Below are 16,963 nucleotides of genomic sequence, written 5' to 3' on the forward strand. Positions count from 1 at the left end.
ACCCACAACGGGGAGTGGTCGGAAATACCCCGTGCCAGAAAACAGGCCTCAGACACGGCAGATGCATGCGAGGCCAGGGTAAGAACGTAGTCTATACGGGAGAGACTACCATGGGCACTCGAAAGGAAGGAAAATTGGCGGAGCACAGGATGTAGCAGTCGCCAACTGTCCACCAAACCCATAGAATCAAGAAAGGAAGGCAACCACAGTTGGGAGCTGCGGAGATCTCTCGGCGGTTGGCGGTCCAGGGAACCAGAGCAGACTGAATTGAAATCACCCCCCATTATCAATAGGCCAGCAGGCAGGGACAATATGGCGCCCCCAAGGTCTTGGAAGGTACTAGATTGCAGACCCGGGGGAACATAAACCGAAAGTAGCGCTAGGGAACGCCCTTCCCATCTCCCCGCCACTGCAGCGTAGCGCCCCCTCTCATCAATCACAGTGACGTCTATCTCAAGGGCAAGGGACGCACGCACCAGGATACCCGCCCCCCGGGAGCCCGAAGAGAACCCAGAGTGGGCCACCATCTTGTAGCCTTTACGATTAAGGGCCTTGCAAGAGTTGCCTACCAAATGCGTCTCTTGTAAAAGCACAATATCGGGCATATGTCTCTTAAGCAGTTGAATCACCACCCCTCTCTTAACACGGTCACCCAATCCATTAACATTCCAACTGATCACTTTTAATTTCCTACCCCCCATCGTCCCGCAACCCGTCCCACCCAACCCCAGCCAACCCAAACATCAAGTAAACAGCAGTAAACATGATCCATTGCCTAAAGGAAAGAGAAGAGAAAAAACGAACAAAGAAACTTGCATAGTTGCACCCCCCACCCTGCACCCCTGCATCAGACTAAAAAGCCCCCCCAACCAGCAGTGTGCCTGTCGCCCCAGAAACTACTCTACCAAAAGAGACCCAGAGGAGTAAGGAATCTCCGCGAACTCCTCCCGCCACCCTCCATGTACCGACAGGAAAGTCAACAGGGTCAATTAAAAAACAATACCCAACAGTCTCATGAAGCGGGGTCACCGAACGCCGGCGTCCCTACTGTAGAGCCAAGTCTCATAGATCCGGGCCACCAGCCGCACCTCCATCATGGTCGTCTTGGGCGTCTCGACGCAGCGACAAAGTGTCCAACCATTCACTCACATTCTCGGCAAAGTCAAAGAACAGGGCACGGCCCTCATGTTCAATCCGGAGTTTAGCAGGAAACATCATGGAATACTTATATCCCATATCTCGCAATCTCCTCTTCACCCCGGCATAGCTCTGGCGCTGCCGCTGTACCGTCCTGGTAAAGTCCGGGTAGAAGTGTATTTCAGCGTTCTGGTACTTAAGCGGTCCATGTCGTCTGGATGCCTGCAGGACCGCATCCCGGTCCCGAAAGTTGAGAAGTCGTGCCACAATGGGCCTAGGCGCCACGCCCGACTTCGGCGGGCCGCCCGGCACCCGGCGGGCACGCTCCACCGAGAAAAAGTTACTAAGGCCAGACGGTGCCAAATGGGTCTTTATCAGTTCTTCAACAAAGAGGTCCGTCGCCGCTTCCTCTGATCCCTCCGGGACACCGACAATGCGGACGTTCTGCCGCCTGGCACGTCCCTCAAAGTCCTCCAGCCTCCTCGAGAATTGGTCCGCAGTCATCCGCAGGTTCCGGACCTCGGTTTGCAGGTCCGAGACGTCGGCTGTCAGGCTGGAGGTCTTAATGTCCAATGTTTTCACTCTATCATTAGTTTTGCCCAGGTCGGCTCTAATGAGAGTCAGGTCAACGGCCATAGTGTCCACCTTGTGGGTCAAGATCTCATGTTGCTGTTGCATGTCAGCCCGAAAACTGGTGATGGCTCCCATAATGTCGCTCAGGGTAGGCTCGGAGCCGTCGGGCGAGCCCGTAGGTGGAAGGCTCTTGGCAGAGGATCCCGTAACAGGCGGCTTCTTCGGCTGGGTATATCGTTCAATTCTGTTCTGCTGCGACTGTGTTTTCCCGCGGACGCCTTTATTCGATGTCTTGTCGGGGTCCCCTCTGCCCGCCATGTTGGTTCCGATGAGGACAAAGGGCTGTATCAGCCAAGCCCGAGCCCAGCGGGCCAAGCAGAGTATCCGGGCTGGACAGTTAGACCAGGCCGACGTAGGAACGCAATGTAGGCACTAGTACTCCCCCAGCAGAGACAACAGGCAATCACTCCGCAGATCAATCGTGCGGAGTGACGGAGACCGGAGAGACAATGGCACAGTACTGGCACGGAGTTCCACTCGACGTAGCTCAGCGTAGGAACCACCGATTCGAAAACGGAAAGCAGTTCTCGCCTCAGTAGACCATCAGCAATAAGAATCCACCCTCGTGGAACAGGATATCAGACAGGATATATGAGGAGGATCGGAAGGTCCGCGGAGCTCCGAGCTTACGTGGCCATCTTGGTTGCCCGCGAAGCTCCTCCTCAGTACCTTGAATGTTAAGCTTTGGGCCTCCCACATAAGCCAATGCCTTTAAGAAATGTATCAAAAAGTGCTTGGACTTCCTTTCGCGTCAGACTGACATGGAAGTCTTAGCAAAGCATAAGCATGTGTGGGCAGTCATCAGTTCCCGCCATCTGGTGCTTCCCTCACCCTATCTGCATTCAGAACATAAAAAAGTAAGATTCCTGGCCCTCAGATTTGGGGAATGGCTGTTCCTAACACATTTATCTAGGTGGTGCAGGCCTTCTGAATCAACAACGTGCAGGGGGTGTGGTCTGTATGATGAATCTTTTGAACACTTCTGCCAGTGGGCCATTATTGATGCCCTCAACCCTAATAACATTGTTCTGAAAATATTGTTGATTAAGTTTGTTGATTTATCAACTAAGAAACTCTGCTACCTGGGAACCCCACTTAGTGGTATCAGCTTGAGCCCCTTATTTGATTGCACGCTGAAGCCACCCTATAAAGGTGCTTATACTCCTTGAATCATGGGTGGATTAAGAAACCGCTGTGAATGCCCTGGATCGCAGGGATGTTTGTTTTTGGTATCTATGAAATTTTAGTCACTGACTAGTGTGATGTGTTACTTTTTACTGGTTCACTTCCGTGCCCATTTATAAATTAATACGGAAATTCTGTTATTTTAATTGTTGCACTTCACCCGCACCAGCTGCTGGTACACACCTTTTGTGGTGTAAATTTGTTTTTGTTTTAATGTCACCCCTGTGTTGCATTATACGTGCCACTGATTAGCACTTTGCAGGCTCCGCCACTGCTACCTTTTACCTGGAATGTTGCACTTTATTGCAGATCTCCTTCCCTCTGACTTATTGTGGCTTAAGTGCTAGCCTTGGGTGAGAATAACAGGTTGTTCTTTGACGGCACAGCGGCGGCAGTCCCGACCTATGAAAACACGCTGATACCATCTTGATATTGCACGCTGCACCTTGTTTGAATTACCAAGTGGACGGTTTTAACCTGCCTGCAACCCCTAGCAATGCTTTTGCTTTAGGTGTGCACAATATTCTCTTTGCGCCCCTTACTGGTCAGAAAAATCAGATACTTCACTGCATGTTGCTCTTTGTAGGCGGATCTTCAGCTTTGTCTAGAGCCACAAGTTCGAAAGTTAAAAAGTGCTAAGGGCTGATTACGATGCAGTTTGAAACGCCTCCTAACGGTATTTGCTCTGTCCGAATCGGATCGGGAACCTGTCTTTCTGACCGAATCGGAAAGGTTTCCGACCGACCAATTATGATGCGAGTTAGGCATTAGGAATATCCTAGTCTGAACCCAATGGCATTCGGAATGACCGAGCTGTACGGAGCAGACTCGTACGTTTCCGAACCACCAATTACGATGCTGTATTCGGACAGCCTTTCTGAATCGTGCCGTCAGACTCAAATCCGCAGTCGGAATCAAACTTTGGGGGCCTGTAGCAGGCCCCGTGCACCCAGAGCTTTCCCAATGGCGCCCCTTGGGGTTACCCATGGGTCCTCGCTTACCAGCCATGCACAGTGTGGCAGGCACCAGGGGGTGCTCGCCACAGGGTGCCTGATTTGACCCAGCCACTCCTTTCTTCACTGGAAGCCTATGCATTCGGTCAGAACATAGGCTCCCATTGAAGTCAATCAGAGTCCAACTGAATCGTATCTATAAGCATCCGGATGCATCGCAATTCGGTCGTTCGGACTTTCCCGATCCGAGTCAATCGGCAACCATTCCCAAACCGATTCGGACGGAACCACATCTTAATCGGGCCCTTAATGTTTTGGCCAACTTGTGTGTCTAACATATGCACTGGTATTTTATAAATTGTAAAAAATGTGTGTACTTTCTTTTAAACTACAGCATAAAAGAAATTATTACAGTTGAGAATATAGTTGAACAAAATATCTTCTCACAAAAATATCATGTCCTAAATATTGTTTACAAAAGTGGGCTCCTCTCGGCTGTAGATTTTTGATTATTAACTACAATGGGGCGATATGTATGTGGACGGTATTTAGGACAATATTTTTGTCAGACGATCTTCAGTGCTCGGTCACAGATAAACGAAGATACGCGATGGAAGTCGACTTTTAACCACAAATGCATAACTACAGGCATAATTTGTTACCGAACCTTGAAAATGGGTTTTGTTGTATTTGCATATGGTACTGTTTTACAATCCATCCCTTCGGTGTAATGAACATGTCATAATTAGATTTGTTTTATTTATTATTTTTTAGATTTTTACGTGACTTTAGTCCTCAGTGTGAAGTTCGCAGTAGCATTTTCCATATTCATTACAGTGGCAACTCAAGCCTAGCGTAATAATGTCGTAAACAAAATTTTGTGTGCTAAGGGCAATGCAAGTAGTTTGTTTGTATTTTTTGCAGTGGAACCTCCCAGAATTTCAGAAATCAGCAGTGATCCACTGTACCCTGAGCTTGGAAAACCAGTGACTTTATCCTGTGTAATAGAAGAGTTCTTTCCGGAGAAATACACGGTTATGTGGCAAATCGGAGACGCCGTCCGTCATTCAAAATATGAAATAAATGAAGGAAATCCTGTAATAAACCCCGACACTGGCCTCTTCAATAGTAAGACATCCGTCACTTTCAAGGCCAGAAGAGAAGACCACGACAAGCAAATTTCTGTCAGTGTGCTTCATTATGCAACCATGGGCATACCATCAAGAAAGCAGCTTCACTTCTTTCTGAAAGGTAAAGTCATAAAGCTTTGCCGTGTGTGTCGTGTGCTTTCCTGCATGTATGCTTTGACTGCAGAGTATAAACCGACTTGCCTGTAGCCTGACATTAGGTCTGGCCCACCTAATGCTTATTTTAAAATGTCATTTCGTTGTCTTAGTTTCATGGCTTTGGTTTCCTTCCGGTTTTATTGGTATAGTAATATACTTTATTGTAATTAATACTTCTGTGTATATAGACTAAAACAACAATTATAGTGAAATAAGCATGCAACAGTATTGTTGCCTGTAACTCAACAAAAAGAGAATGCATAATAATAGCAGGCTGTGAAGTAACCATATTTGGAATCGTAAACAAGGAAAATAAGATTACAGGGGTGGCTGGTGTTAATGGGCATGGCGGGCATTGCCCTACCACCCTGGGGGAGAAAAAAAAGAACCATCGAGCAGCTAGCAATAAATTGTGCTCTCTGCTGCATGACAAAGCTGTCTACATCTGTATTTTTGTTTGTGGAGGAGGGTGATGGCCCCTTGGCCCTGCTCATGTGTTGGTTGGACAAGGAAAACATCGCCCTGAAGGCATAAGCCAGGGCAGTGACGACACACGGGTGAGCGTGGTGTGTATTACTGCGAGGAACAGATTTTCATTTTGGGATTATTTACATGATCCAGGCGCATTCATTACAGTGGGCAGGAGCGGGGCAGCTTGGAACAATGTACGAATGGGTTTGTCAGTGATCTCTGCCTCCTTCACTTCCACCCAGCAACTCCTGTTGATTATCTTTGGATGGGCGGGCTGGGGCCTGTGGGAATAGTCCAGCAGCTTTCTTTGATGTTGACTTACATGTGGGTTCGTAATGTGTGCCAGTGCAATCCTGTCACCAGGCTCCAGGGAGAGTAATTTTCTGAGTCTAATGTTTGCAGTTTTCCTCCATCCCATCATTTGGAAATCGGGTGTGTTTCTTTTATGTATGTTTGATGTTTCTCAGTTTACTTTGTACTTATATATTGCCTGTTGGAAGTGGGGGTCCTTATCCCTCACCGCCGCCACCAAATGCTGGAGGCAGGAGTCCCTGTCCTGCACCACGGTCGCCAGGTGCGCGATCCGGACCCCTTGTTTCAACATTAGGCTGAGTAAGGACACCATCTGAGATAGCCTTGCTCACCCCCTTAGTAGCTTGGCACGAGCAGCCAGGCTTATCTCCAAGGCACGAGTGTACAGTATGCGCAACCACACTCACAGCAACCCAATGATGTCACCACAAATATACTCCACACAAGTTTTTATAAAACAAGTATAATCTTTATACAAGCAGATTTAAAATATGAGCACACAATACAAAACCACCATATAAAAAATGGGTAGTATTTCTTCCGGTGGATTGGTAGGTTCTAATCCCAACCACGGCTTCTAACCAACAGTTAAGCTTAAGTCTGACTGTTTCCCAAAAGGTTAGGCAGGTCGTATTGCTAGAATCACACACGTTGTAAATGAAAAGAAATACTGCAATGCGTTGATGCAATGCGTATCACTACCAGCATGCCCTGTGCAAGGAAGTCTAGTGAAGACACGATTCTGCTTGCACACATTGCTAGATTAGCATAAGTGAATTAGATGCTTAAACGTCATTTTGACGCTTTTGCACACAACACCACATGCCTCTGTTCTTGTTAGTCAAACTGCATGCTTTTCTTCGCATGAGAACGGTCTGTTTTTCACATCTCTAGACTTACACCGGAACCTCAGGCTGTACAGAGTGTTTACGGTCAAATAACAATGTATGCTGTTGATTCAGGTTGATCGGCCTCTAGACATAACACGCACACAGCTTCAAATAACTGAAACTCGGGTGCCTTTAATATTACATTGCATGCATTATTATTAAATTATTATTAAAAAGGATTTGGTACCGCGCACATACACCAATTGGTTTCTTGGCGCTCAAGACCGGGTAGATGGAGAACATTCAGGGGCCGGGCAGCTAGGCATGCGCCAAACGAAACAGATAAGTTTTTAAAGAGTTGCGAAAGCAACAATAGTCGGTAGACAGACGAATGGCAAGAGGGAGGGAATTCCAGTTGGCCGGAGCAAGAAAGGAGAAGCAAGCTCCTCCATGTTTCTTGCGGTTAAATCTAGGGGTAATCAGGAGGTTGTGAGCTGAGGATCTGAGGTGACGGGAAGGGACATAGGCAAGTAAACAAGAAGAGATGAAGGCAGGAGAGCATGAGAACAGGGATTTGAAAATGATGCAGGCCATTTTGAAAACACACCGCTGTGCAACAGGGAGCCAGTGTAAGGTTTTCAGCAAAGGGGTAACATGCTGATATTTAGGCTGCCGGAAAATAAGTCTGGCTGCCTGATTCTGGACCAGTTGAAGTCGGGAAAGATGGCAGGCAGGGACCCCCACGTATAAACAGTTGGCATAGTCTAGACGTGAGGTGATGAGGGCCAGGATGACAAGAATAAGGGATGCATGACAGGGACACTTGGAGAAAACCTTTCCATCTCCAGAGAGCTGTGCAGATCTTGGTATGGGATTTACTTCAGCTGATCTTGGAGGTATGGGGTTCCCCGTTTTAACCTAGAGATCTTCTATTATTATAAAAGATAGCTCCTAGCAAGGGTAGGGTGGTACACAAGGTGCTATAGACCTGGTTCCACTATCATAATTTGATTTCTCCCTTTGTATTTTATGGAATTGTAAACATGCTGATTGTTTTATTTCTATGCATTTGTTTGCTAATGTTGGCGAAAATACTGCATTTTAGAGCAAGCAGTTAAAATAACATTTTTAAACTATACTGTGTCTCTGATTACTCAATTTGTGGACTTGTATGAGAATAAAAATGAAAGAGTGTTCTTGATTCCCACTATTCCTGAGAGTTCACTAAGTTGCTTGTTCTGGGTTGTTTAATGATTTGTAGCTTCGCTGTAGCCTGGAGAACAAATGAGACATCTGAAGCTAGTCGGATTGTGGTTCTGGGCACTGAGGTGGATTTTTGGTACACCACAATACACCGAGGTCCTGGTTTCCTGCGCATTGTTCTGTGCATGGGCAGAATCCTTGCAACATGGCGCACCCAACGTTTGGTCTTATATTCAAGACACTTTAGTAGTGCTTATACTTGTCCACTGTACCCTCACTCCTGTTTACGGTTAACAGTGATGACGGATAACCTAGCTATATAGATGTGTTATAGGTTCATTCAAGCTTGAGTTTTAAAAAGGTACACATATTGAATTACTACCCTTTTTGTGCTACAGTTTATATAAATTGTTTTTCTCTTCTCTGTCCTTATAGGTGAGATTGACATTGCTCCGCATAGTCGCGCAGCGCTCCGGTGTCATTTGACACAGTTTAGAGTGCCTGACAATGGCACGTCAGTAATCTTTGTTGTGAGTGCAGATGCAGCGTTCCCCTTTGAACTTTTCTACTCTTTGGTTATGTCTTTACATTGCGACTTGTCGCCGTCCCTGAGAAACCCGGAGCGTTACCGAAAATTATTGCGGAGGCTTATAAGAGCATTGGTCGCAATAGCTTAGGTGTTAAGCCTTTTGCTAATACAGCAGCTCAAACGCAAACTCAGACTGCGCAGTCTAATAAAGATGACGGTCCAGTTTTTCCTAAACAGAATTTTAAGAATAAAAACAGGGGAAACAGCAACAGAAACGAGGGTTGCATCCTGCGTCACCAATGTCATTGTCTACTGAGCGCACATATGATTTGCGCGACAGCACGTGAATTAGGTCTCCTGATAGATTTCAGGTTCCTGATCAACATTCTCCTCGTTCTTCACAGGAAACATCATGCTCACAAGCCGGTGGAGGAGAAAACGGCAGAGGTTGAGGTGTCCCGCAAGGACGCGAGGAGCCTCGTCCGACTGATAGTAAAGGCAAGCAGGTCGACTTTCCACGTCAACGCCCTCAGTTTCAGAAAAAGAAAGTTGCTGCGTTAACCGCAAGGAATGCCACAGATAATGAGAACGCAACTTCGGAATCTGACATGAGCATTAACGCTTCTAGACAGCGCAGCGGACGTTACAATAGTGCTGCAAGCACTGCGTCCATATCTGAAGGCGGCCGCAACTGACGCTTACATTACTGTGGAAACTGCTGACACTAGAGTGGCTCCCCCCGACAGTCTATATGATATAGTACTTTTAATAGAAGGTGACATACAGCGTGTAATAAAAAAGATTTTTGAGGAAAATCTGACCTCTACATATGATATTTTGTTCCCAGGACACCCCCGCACCGCACGGCCACCAGCTGCAGCGTGTGCCCCTTCATCCCGCTGCTGCACTCAGCCTCGCTGAGCCTGCCGCCACGACCCCGCCCCCCGCTGCCCTAGCGGGATCGCATCGACTGGATTGACTGTTTGTTCCTCCCCTGTATTTCCTGCCGTTTATCCCCCTTGGGATTCTGTTTATTCTGTGCCAGTATCATCTGTGTTGTTTATTTTCTACTTGTGCTCCTGTGACTGTGCCCCTGTGCCCCCCGCCCCGCTCCCCGCTTCCCGCCGCCGTGTTCGCAGCCAGGCCCTCTTTTTCTTCTGTACCCTCCCTGCCTCCCAGCTCCTCCCTCCCTCCCACTTCACCATAAATGGCGACCGTACGTACGCGCAGCGTTGACGCGCAGCGGGCGGGCCGATTGTGCGCCGAATGCGCACCAAAGGTAAGCCCGTCTGCGCCCGTCCGCGCCTGGACCGCGCCCAGTGCCAGGACCCCTGGTTCCCGCAGACCCCAACCCACCCGCTGGACCCACGACGCCACCGAACTCTACGCACTCAACGCCGGTCGAAGCCCGAGCTGCTACCAGGCCACCCCGAGACGCACCCACGGACCCTTCTGCTGCCATTCCTGCAAGTTCACCTGCATCCGGACCTGCACTACACCTGCATCGATCAAGCCAAGCCACTGCAGCAACCACCTCAAGTGCATCCTGCTCAACACCCGCTCCGTCCACAGACACTCATCGAGCTCTGGAACCTGCTCGACACCACAGCCCCAGACGTCGCCTTCCTCACGGAAACCTGGATGAACGCTTCCTCAGCGCCCGACATCGCCATCGCCATCCCAGACGGCTACAAGATCATCCGGAGGGACCGCGTCAACCAGACAGAAGGAGGCATCGCCATCATCCACAGAAACACCATCCGCATCACGACCAACTCCGACGACACCCTCGTACCCGCCGAACACCTGCACTTCTAGATCCACATCAACCCCAAGACCACCCTCAGAGGCACCCTCATCTACAGACCCCCGGGACCACGCACACAATTCAGCGAAGACATCGCCGACTTCATCAGCCCACACGCTCTCCCCTCCGCTGACTACATCCTCCTCGGGGACCTCAACTTCCACCTGGAGAACAACAACGACCGCAACACCACCACCCTGCTGGACAACCTCGCCAACCTTGGTCTCAAGCAGCTGGTGACCATCCCCCACCCACTACGCCGGACACACACTCGACCCCGTGTTCTCATCCAGCAAGGACATCACCTTCAGCCACGCCACCGGACTCCACTGGACGGACCACAGCTGCGTCCACTTCAGCTTCAGAAGGACCACGATCCACCACCACCAGCAACAGGTTGCACGCAGAAGCTGGAACAAGATCACAGCCGACCAGCTCGCAACTTCCCTGAGCATGAACCCTCCCACCAGCACAACGAACCCAAGCCAGGCGGCCACCAACCTCGCAAAGTGGATCAGCGACTGCGCAGACGACCTCGCCCCTCTAAAGACCCCGCCTAGCAGACCCTGCAGCAAGAAAGCCCCATGGCTCACCGATGAACTCAAGAGCTCCAAGAAGAACTGCCGAGACCTCGAGAAAGCCTGGCGCAGAGACCCAACACCGACCAACATGACTGCCCTCAAGATCGCCACCCGAAAAGACCACCAACTGATCCACGCCACCAAGAAGTCTGCATTCAAGGAACGACTGGACAACAACGCACACAACAGCAAGGAACTCTTCAACATCGTCAAAGAGCTCTCCAACCCCAACGCCGGAAACAACGACATCACTCCTTCACAAGACCTCTTCAACTCCCTGGCCTCCTACTTCCACAACAAGATCGCGGACATACACAACAGCTTCAGCACCCGACCGACGCACGCCATGACTGAACCACCGCCCCCCACCACCACCCTCCGCGCCTGGACCCCGATCAGCACCGAAGACACCATCCGCACGATGAACTCCATCCACTCCGGATCTCCGACCGACCCCTGCCCTCACCACGTCTTCAACAAGGCCGACGCCGTCATCGCACCCCACCTGCGGGACATCATCAACACCTCCTTCGACACCGCTACCTTCCCAGAGAGCTGGAAGCACGCCGAACTCAGCGCTCTACTAAAGAAGCCATCAGCTGACCCCACCGACCTCAAGAACTACCGCCCCATCTTGCTGCTCCCGTTTCCTGTAAAAGTCATCGAGAAGACCGTCAACAAGCAACTGGCCGCCTTCCTCGAGACGAACGGATCCCTTGACCTCTCGCAGTCTGGCTTCCGGGCCAACCACAGCACCGAAACCGCCCTGATCGCAGCCACCGATGACATCCGAGCCCTGCTCGACAATGGAGAAACAGCGGCCCTTCATCCTCCTAGACCTCTCTGCGGCCTTCGACACTGTCTGCCACCGCACCCTAGTGCAGCGCCTCAGCAACGTTGGAATCCAGGGGAAGGCACTGGAATGGATCATCTCGTTCCTCGCCGGAAGGACACAGAGAGTCCGCCTCCCCCGTTCAGATCAGAAGCCACCGAAGTCATCTGCGGCGTTCCTCAGGGCTCCTCGCTCAGCTCTACCCTCTTCAACGTCTACATGAGCCCCCTTGCGGCCATTGCACGCCAACACAACCTCAACATCATCTCCTACGCCGATGACACCCAGCTGATCCTCTCCCTCACCAACGACCCCGCAACCGCCTGAGCCAACCTGCACAAAGGGATGACAGAAGTAGCCAAGTGGATGATGAACAGCCGCCTGAAACTGAACTCGGACAAGACAGAAGTCCTCATCCTGGGATCCTCACCCTCCGCCTGGGACGACTCCTGGTGGCTCCCCGCCCTGGGCAGCGCACCCAAACCAACAGACAACGCACGCAACCTGGGCTTCATCCTGGACTCCTCCCTCTTCATGTCCAGACAAGTCATCGCCGTCTCCTCATCGTGCTTCAACATCCTGCGCATGCTACGTAAGATCTTCCGGTGGATCCCCACCGAGACCAGGAAGACGGTCACCCAGGCCCTCGTCACCAGCCGTCTGGACTACGGCAACTCCCTCTACGCCGGATCCACCACCAAACTCCAGAAGAGACTCCAGCGGATCCAGAACGCTTCAGCACGACTCATCCTGGACATCCCCCGTCGCAGCCACATCTCCGGACACCTGAGAGATCTGCACTGGCTCCCGGTCAACAAGAGAATCACCTTCCATCTCCTCACCCACGCACACAAAGCCCTGCACAACCAAGGACCAGCATACCTCAACAGCCGCCTTAACTTCTACGCTCCCACACGCCAGCTTTGATCGTCCAGCCATGCCCTCGCCGCCGTCCCCCGGATCCGAAGAGCCACCACTGGAGGAAGGTCCTTCTCCTACCTGGCCGCCAAGACTTGGAACTCCCTCCCGACCCACCTCCGCCTGACCCAGGACCACCTCGCCTTCAGGAAACAGCTCAAGACCTGGCTGTTCGAGCAGTAGCAGACCCCCCCTCCCCCAGCGCCTTGAGACCCTCCGGGTGAGTAGTGCGCTATATAAATGCATTGATTGATTGATTGATTGATTGGCCACCACCTTTCGTTTTGGCCTCTCTGAGGGGGGAGGAGGTAATCCTTCCTTGTTTTTTACACACTGTGCCCAAGGAGCAGGCGCAGGATTTTGCAGTAGAGTGGGCTTTGGTGCTTGCACCGGCGTTGTACCCTACTCAGGTCGGATGGGATAAACATTTGTCCAGGCAATACATACCATTACTGTCTATGCCACAGCCACAACCCCAATAACCCATGCGGCAGGAAGCGAAGGCTCCCATTTCGGAAATCATTGAACAATTGGAATATCAAGGTGTGATTGAGACATGTGTGTCACCCATTAATAATTCTCTTTTCACTGTAACCAAACCTGATGGGTCGTACCGCCTACTTTTGGCGCAGTTCGTCCTTAGTGTTCACAGCAAGGATACACACCTTGCTCCGTGACGACTAGAATTATCGACACGGCGCGAGTTGCCAAGAGTGAGAAAGGGATCTCGTGCGAACAAGAATTAATTTAGAGACCCACTCTGCCGGAGTTCGTTTCAGTGTCCCCAGGCCCGGTGTGCCTGATTCACCAAACTATTCGGGGACTTGTTGTATCCCCCAGCTCTGTGATACCAGCCCGAGTGAGACTTGATTTCACGAGACGAATTCCGAGACATATTTGTTCGGCAAGGTTTCCTTTGGCCTGCAGTCCTGATGAGGCCCAAATTAACAGGGCTGAAACGCGTCGACCTTATATGAAAAAGAAGCCCTTTGCTATTTGAATATATTGCACAAAAAGAAATTGTGGCAACACCGGTGTATAGTTGAATGGGCTAGACTGGTATATGCCCTAAAGGTGTCCACATAAGGGTTATCATTAATGTGAACTGCGAATAGTATATTGTTTTGTTTTCTAAACATTTATTTTGCAGCACCATTAGTATTTTGGCTTCAAGGATTCTGTGTTATCTTTTGACATATAATTGTACAGCTGTGTAATGTGTATATGTGTATATAGATTTGTGTATGTTATTGTATATAAATGTGTAGTGTGTATACGTAGAAAAAATAAGAGAAAGAATCTATATAAAGAATTGGATGTACAATGATTTACATCAAATCCACAATTCGGTGTGAGTGTGTTCTTCAAATAGGATAATTGGTCTCTGCGAGAATGATTTCTCACCAGTGGATTAACTAAAGTTTCCACTGAGTTTATTGAAAAAGTTTGCTTTATCTATTCCACTGCATTACCTTTATTTGTACTAGTTTTGGATTATCGACATTTGAACTCTCATTGTCGTACATGCGCAGTACAGAATATCCACAGTTCTACCCTCGTAGACAGTCTTGTGAGAAAAAGGTTTAAAACCACACTCAACATTTCCAATGGCTTTTTTAGTCATAACCTGTCTGCTCTTAGTAGTCAATGGACAGCTTTTACTTTTGGCGTCATACAGAAACAATTCAAAAGATTAGCCATGGGCTACAGAAACAGCCCAGGCGTTTTTGCCGCAACTGTCGTCTCTTTATTAGACGGCATAGACGCGGATGCGTACTCGTACGTTGAGGATATTTATCTCACAGACGACAAATTATAGCCACATCTCTCTCGCATGGACCGCATCATAGTCATGTGTGTGGACTACGGATAGAAATTTAACTTTGCAAAATCACACATTGCAGAGTACACAGTGTTGTTTCTGAGCTATGAGCTCAATAATGAAGTTCGAGGTCTGGCACCTCACTTTCTGAACAAATGTGCATGTTTGCGATCTCCTACAACTCTGAAAAAGCTACAATCTTTGCTGGGTTTTTAGATTTTCGGGTTAACATACATACCCGATTATGTCCAGTTTATCAAGCCGCTGTATGCCTTGATACAACCTACTTTTACCAAATCATGCTGGCTTCCAGAACATTCTGCTATTCTGCAATCTTTGCAGTCTGATCTTCTTGAATCTAAATTCTTACTGACTCGTGACAACCAGACAAACCTGGTATTAAGAATTGTTTTACGTACTTAACGTTTATTGAAGGAGACACAGTACCTATTGCTTACAAGTCACACTTGTACACTTCGGCTGAAATTCGTTTTTCTTCTGTTAAAAAGGTTTTGACAGTTGTACAGATGGCAATTCTTAAAGAGAGAGCACTGTCACAGGGGGAAACCCATGTTGGTTGTTACACCGTATCCTGCCTTTGAAACTGTAATGAAAGCCAGTGTACTGAATTCTAAAGCTTTACATCCACGTTGGATACAATGGGCCACTTCACTAACGTCTCCTGATGTCACATTTATCTTTGATTCCTCATTGCAAACACAGGGGTTTTCACAGTATGAATTTGTTCATCCTACTCCTTTGTCAATGCGCCTACTTGAGGATTACCATTGAATCGTTTACACAGACGATTCGGCGCAGCCGGCAACGGAATCTAAACATTCTTATTCATAAGGAGGACATTATAACTTTGAAAAGCATACATAGTAAACTAGAACATTTGCACTTAAGTTGCGGGCTGAAAAGGCAAGGTGGGGAGGAAAGGAGGAGTGTATGGTGGTATGTAAAGAACCTTAAGGAAAGAGATATAGAACCAGACTGTCCCCGATTTCTCACAATTATTCAGACCTGGTGAACAGCTAAAAAGTTAGGTAATTTGCAAAGAATGTTTATGAAGATTGCAGAAAAGACTTGAATATGTTTTGTTAGAATCTCAAAAGCATAAAATCACTCAGGTATACTACCCAGGTTGGACAGATATCCAGCTTGCTTATTTTAGCCGTAGTGTGTCAGAGACAGGTTCCTTTCCTTGACAAGGAATGAATGGTCCGCAAACTAGTTCAAAAACCAAAAGCTTGTCCTGCAACATGTACATTTGTTTTTTCTAGTGTGCCATGAGCATTATTATTGCAGGAATCCTCGTTTTCAGGGATGCTACTGTTTTACATCACCTAAGGATAAAGATCATCACCATGGCCAAGGAAGTGGCTTTCCATTGTTTGCAATATTTTGTCTCATTGCTGATGTTGGTTGGACTCATCATGACGAAAATCTGGTGAGACCAAGAGTTGGAGATTCCAGCCTTTAGTTTCACTCATGGTGGTTCACATTGCAAAGCAGCAGCATGGGTCTGATTTGCATTCTGAAAGGTGATATCCTGACTCAGTGTTCTCAGTATACTGCCTTTCGGAATGTAAGCTAGATGCATGATGATTTGCAATCTGGACCACAGTGAGTGAAACTATAGGCCAACTCTTTGTCTCACCGACTTTTGTACATGTGGGCAAAATGTTAAAGTTCCTGGAAGAAGGTAGAATGTGATTTTGTGATCTTCATGGTTGCATCTGACACTGTGCATCGTAGATATCTGGGTTCACAAACATAGCCTACATTTTGCGTAATATGGCAGCACTGTCTTCTGACCATTTTGCTGTGCTCATTGTGTCTCCATTTAAGTCTTTATAGAACATATTCAGCTTGAGATTTAATTAGTGCATGAAGTTAAACGTTTACTGCCTCTGTTTTACAGTACGTTCCTAGATGGTTGTTTATAGTATTGTCTGGTCGAGTTCAGGATGGAACTTTCCAGGAGTTATTGTTTTCCTTGTCTATTTTCCAGGATTGGGCACAGTAACTCGTTATCACACTTGTCAGTCAGGTCTTTGCCTCAACCTATAGTGTTTGATTTCAGGACACAAACCCTTCATTTCTATCTAGATATTCTTTACTGCTCACATACAGTTTATTTTCTAATGTGTCTTCACTGGGGGTGAGACTTGACCCACTGCAGCACTGGTGAGTTATCCAGTATTTGGGTGTCTTTCATAGATTCACATGCCTGAATCATTCCCCGTCGCCGAGACGGGAGCCTCCGGTACATAAAAAAGTAATGTCCTATAGACATACATAGAGAAAATAGGCCTAAGGGCCTCCCCTTAGTAGCCTTTCTTCGTACTTATGTAAAAAGGACCAAACTCTCACAGTTATCCAATCAGCTCCGACCTCCCTCTAGAACCTCCCTGGGAGGAGCCTCAGTCCCTCAGATTTTCTACCGCACGTTGTGCTA

General features: G+C 48.4%; 1 protein-coding gene across 2 annotated transcripts in view; it reads left to right on the top strand.

Annotated features, from left to right (window-relative positions):
• Window positions 1-16,963, top strand: part of LOC147731085 (uncharacterized) — a 400,147-nt gene that overhangs the window by 160,801 nt on the left and 222,383 nt on the right. For both annotated transcript variants that reach the window (XM_086956050.1, XM_086956051.1), the window contains exon 8: window positions 4,833-5,159. In XM_086956050.1, the coding sequence (XP_086812176.1) occupies window positions 4,833-5,159 (327 nt within the window). The remainder of the gene's footprint in view (window positions 1-4,832; window positions 5,160-16,963) is intronic.

The sequence above is a fragment of the Lissotriton vulgaris genome, chromosome 2_1 (genome assembly GCF_964263255.1).
Source record: "Lissotriton vulgaris chromosome 2_1, aLisVul1.2, whole genome shotgun sequence".
Lineage (NCBI taxonomy): Eukaryota > Metazoa > Chordata > Amphibia > Caudata > Salamandridae > Lissotriton > Lissotriton vulgaris.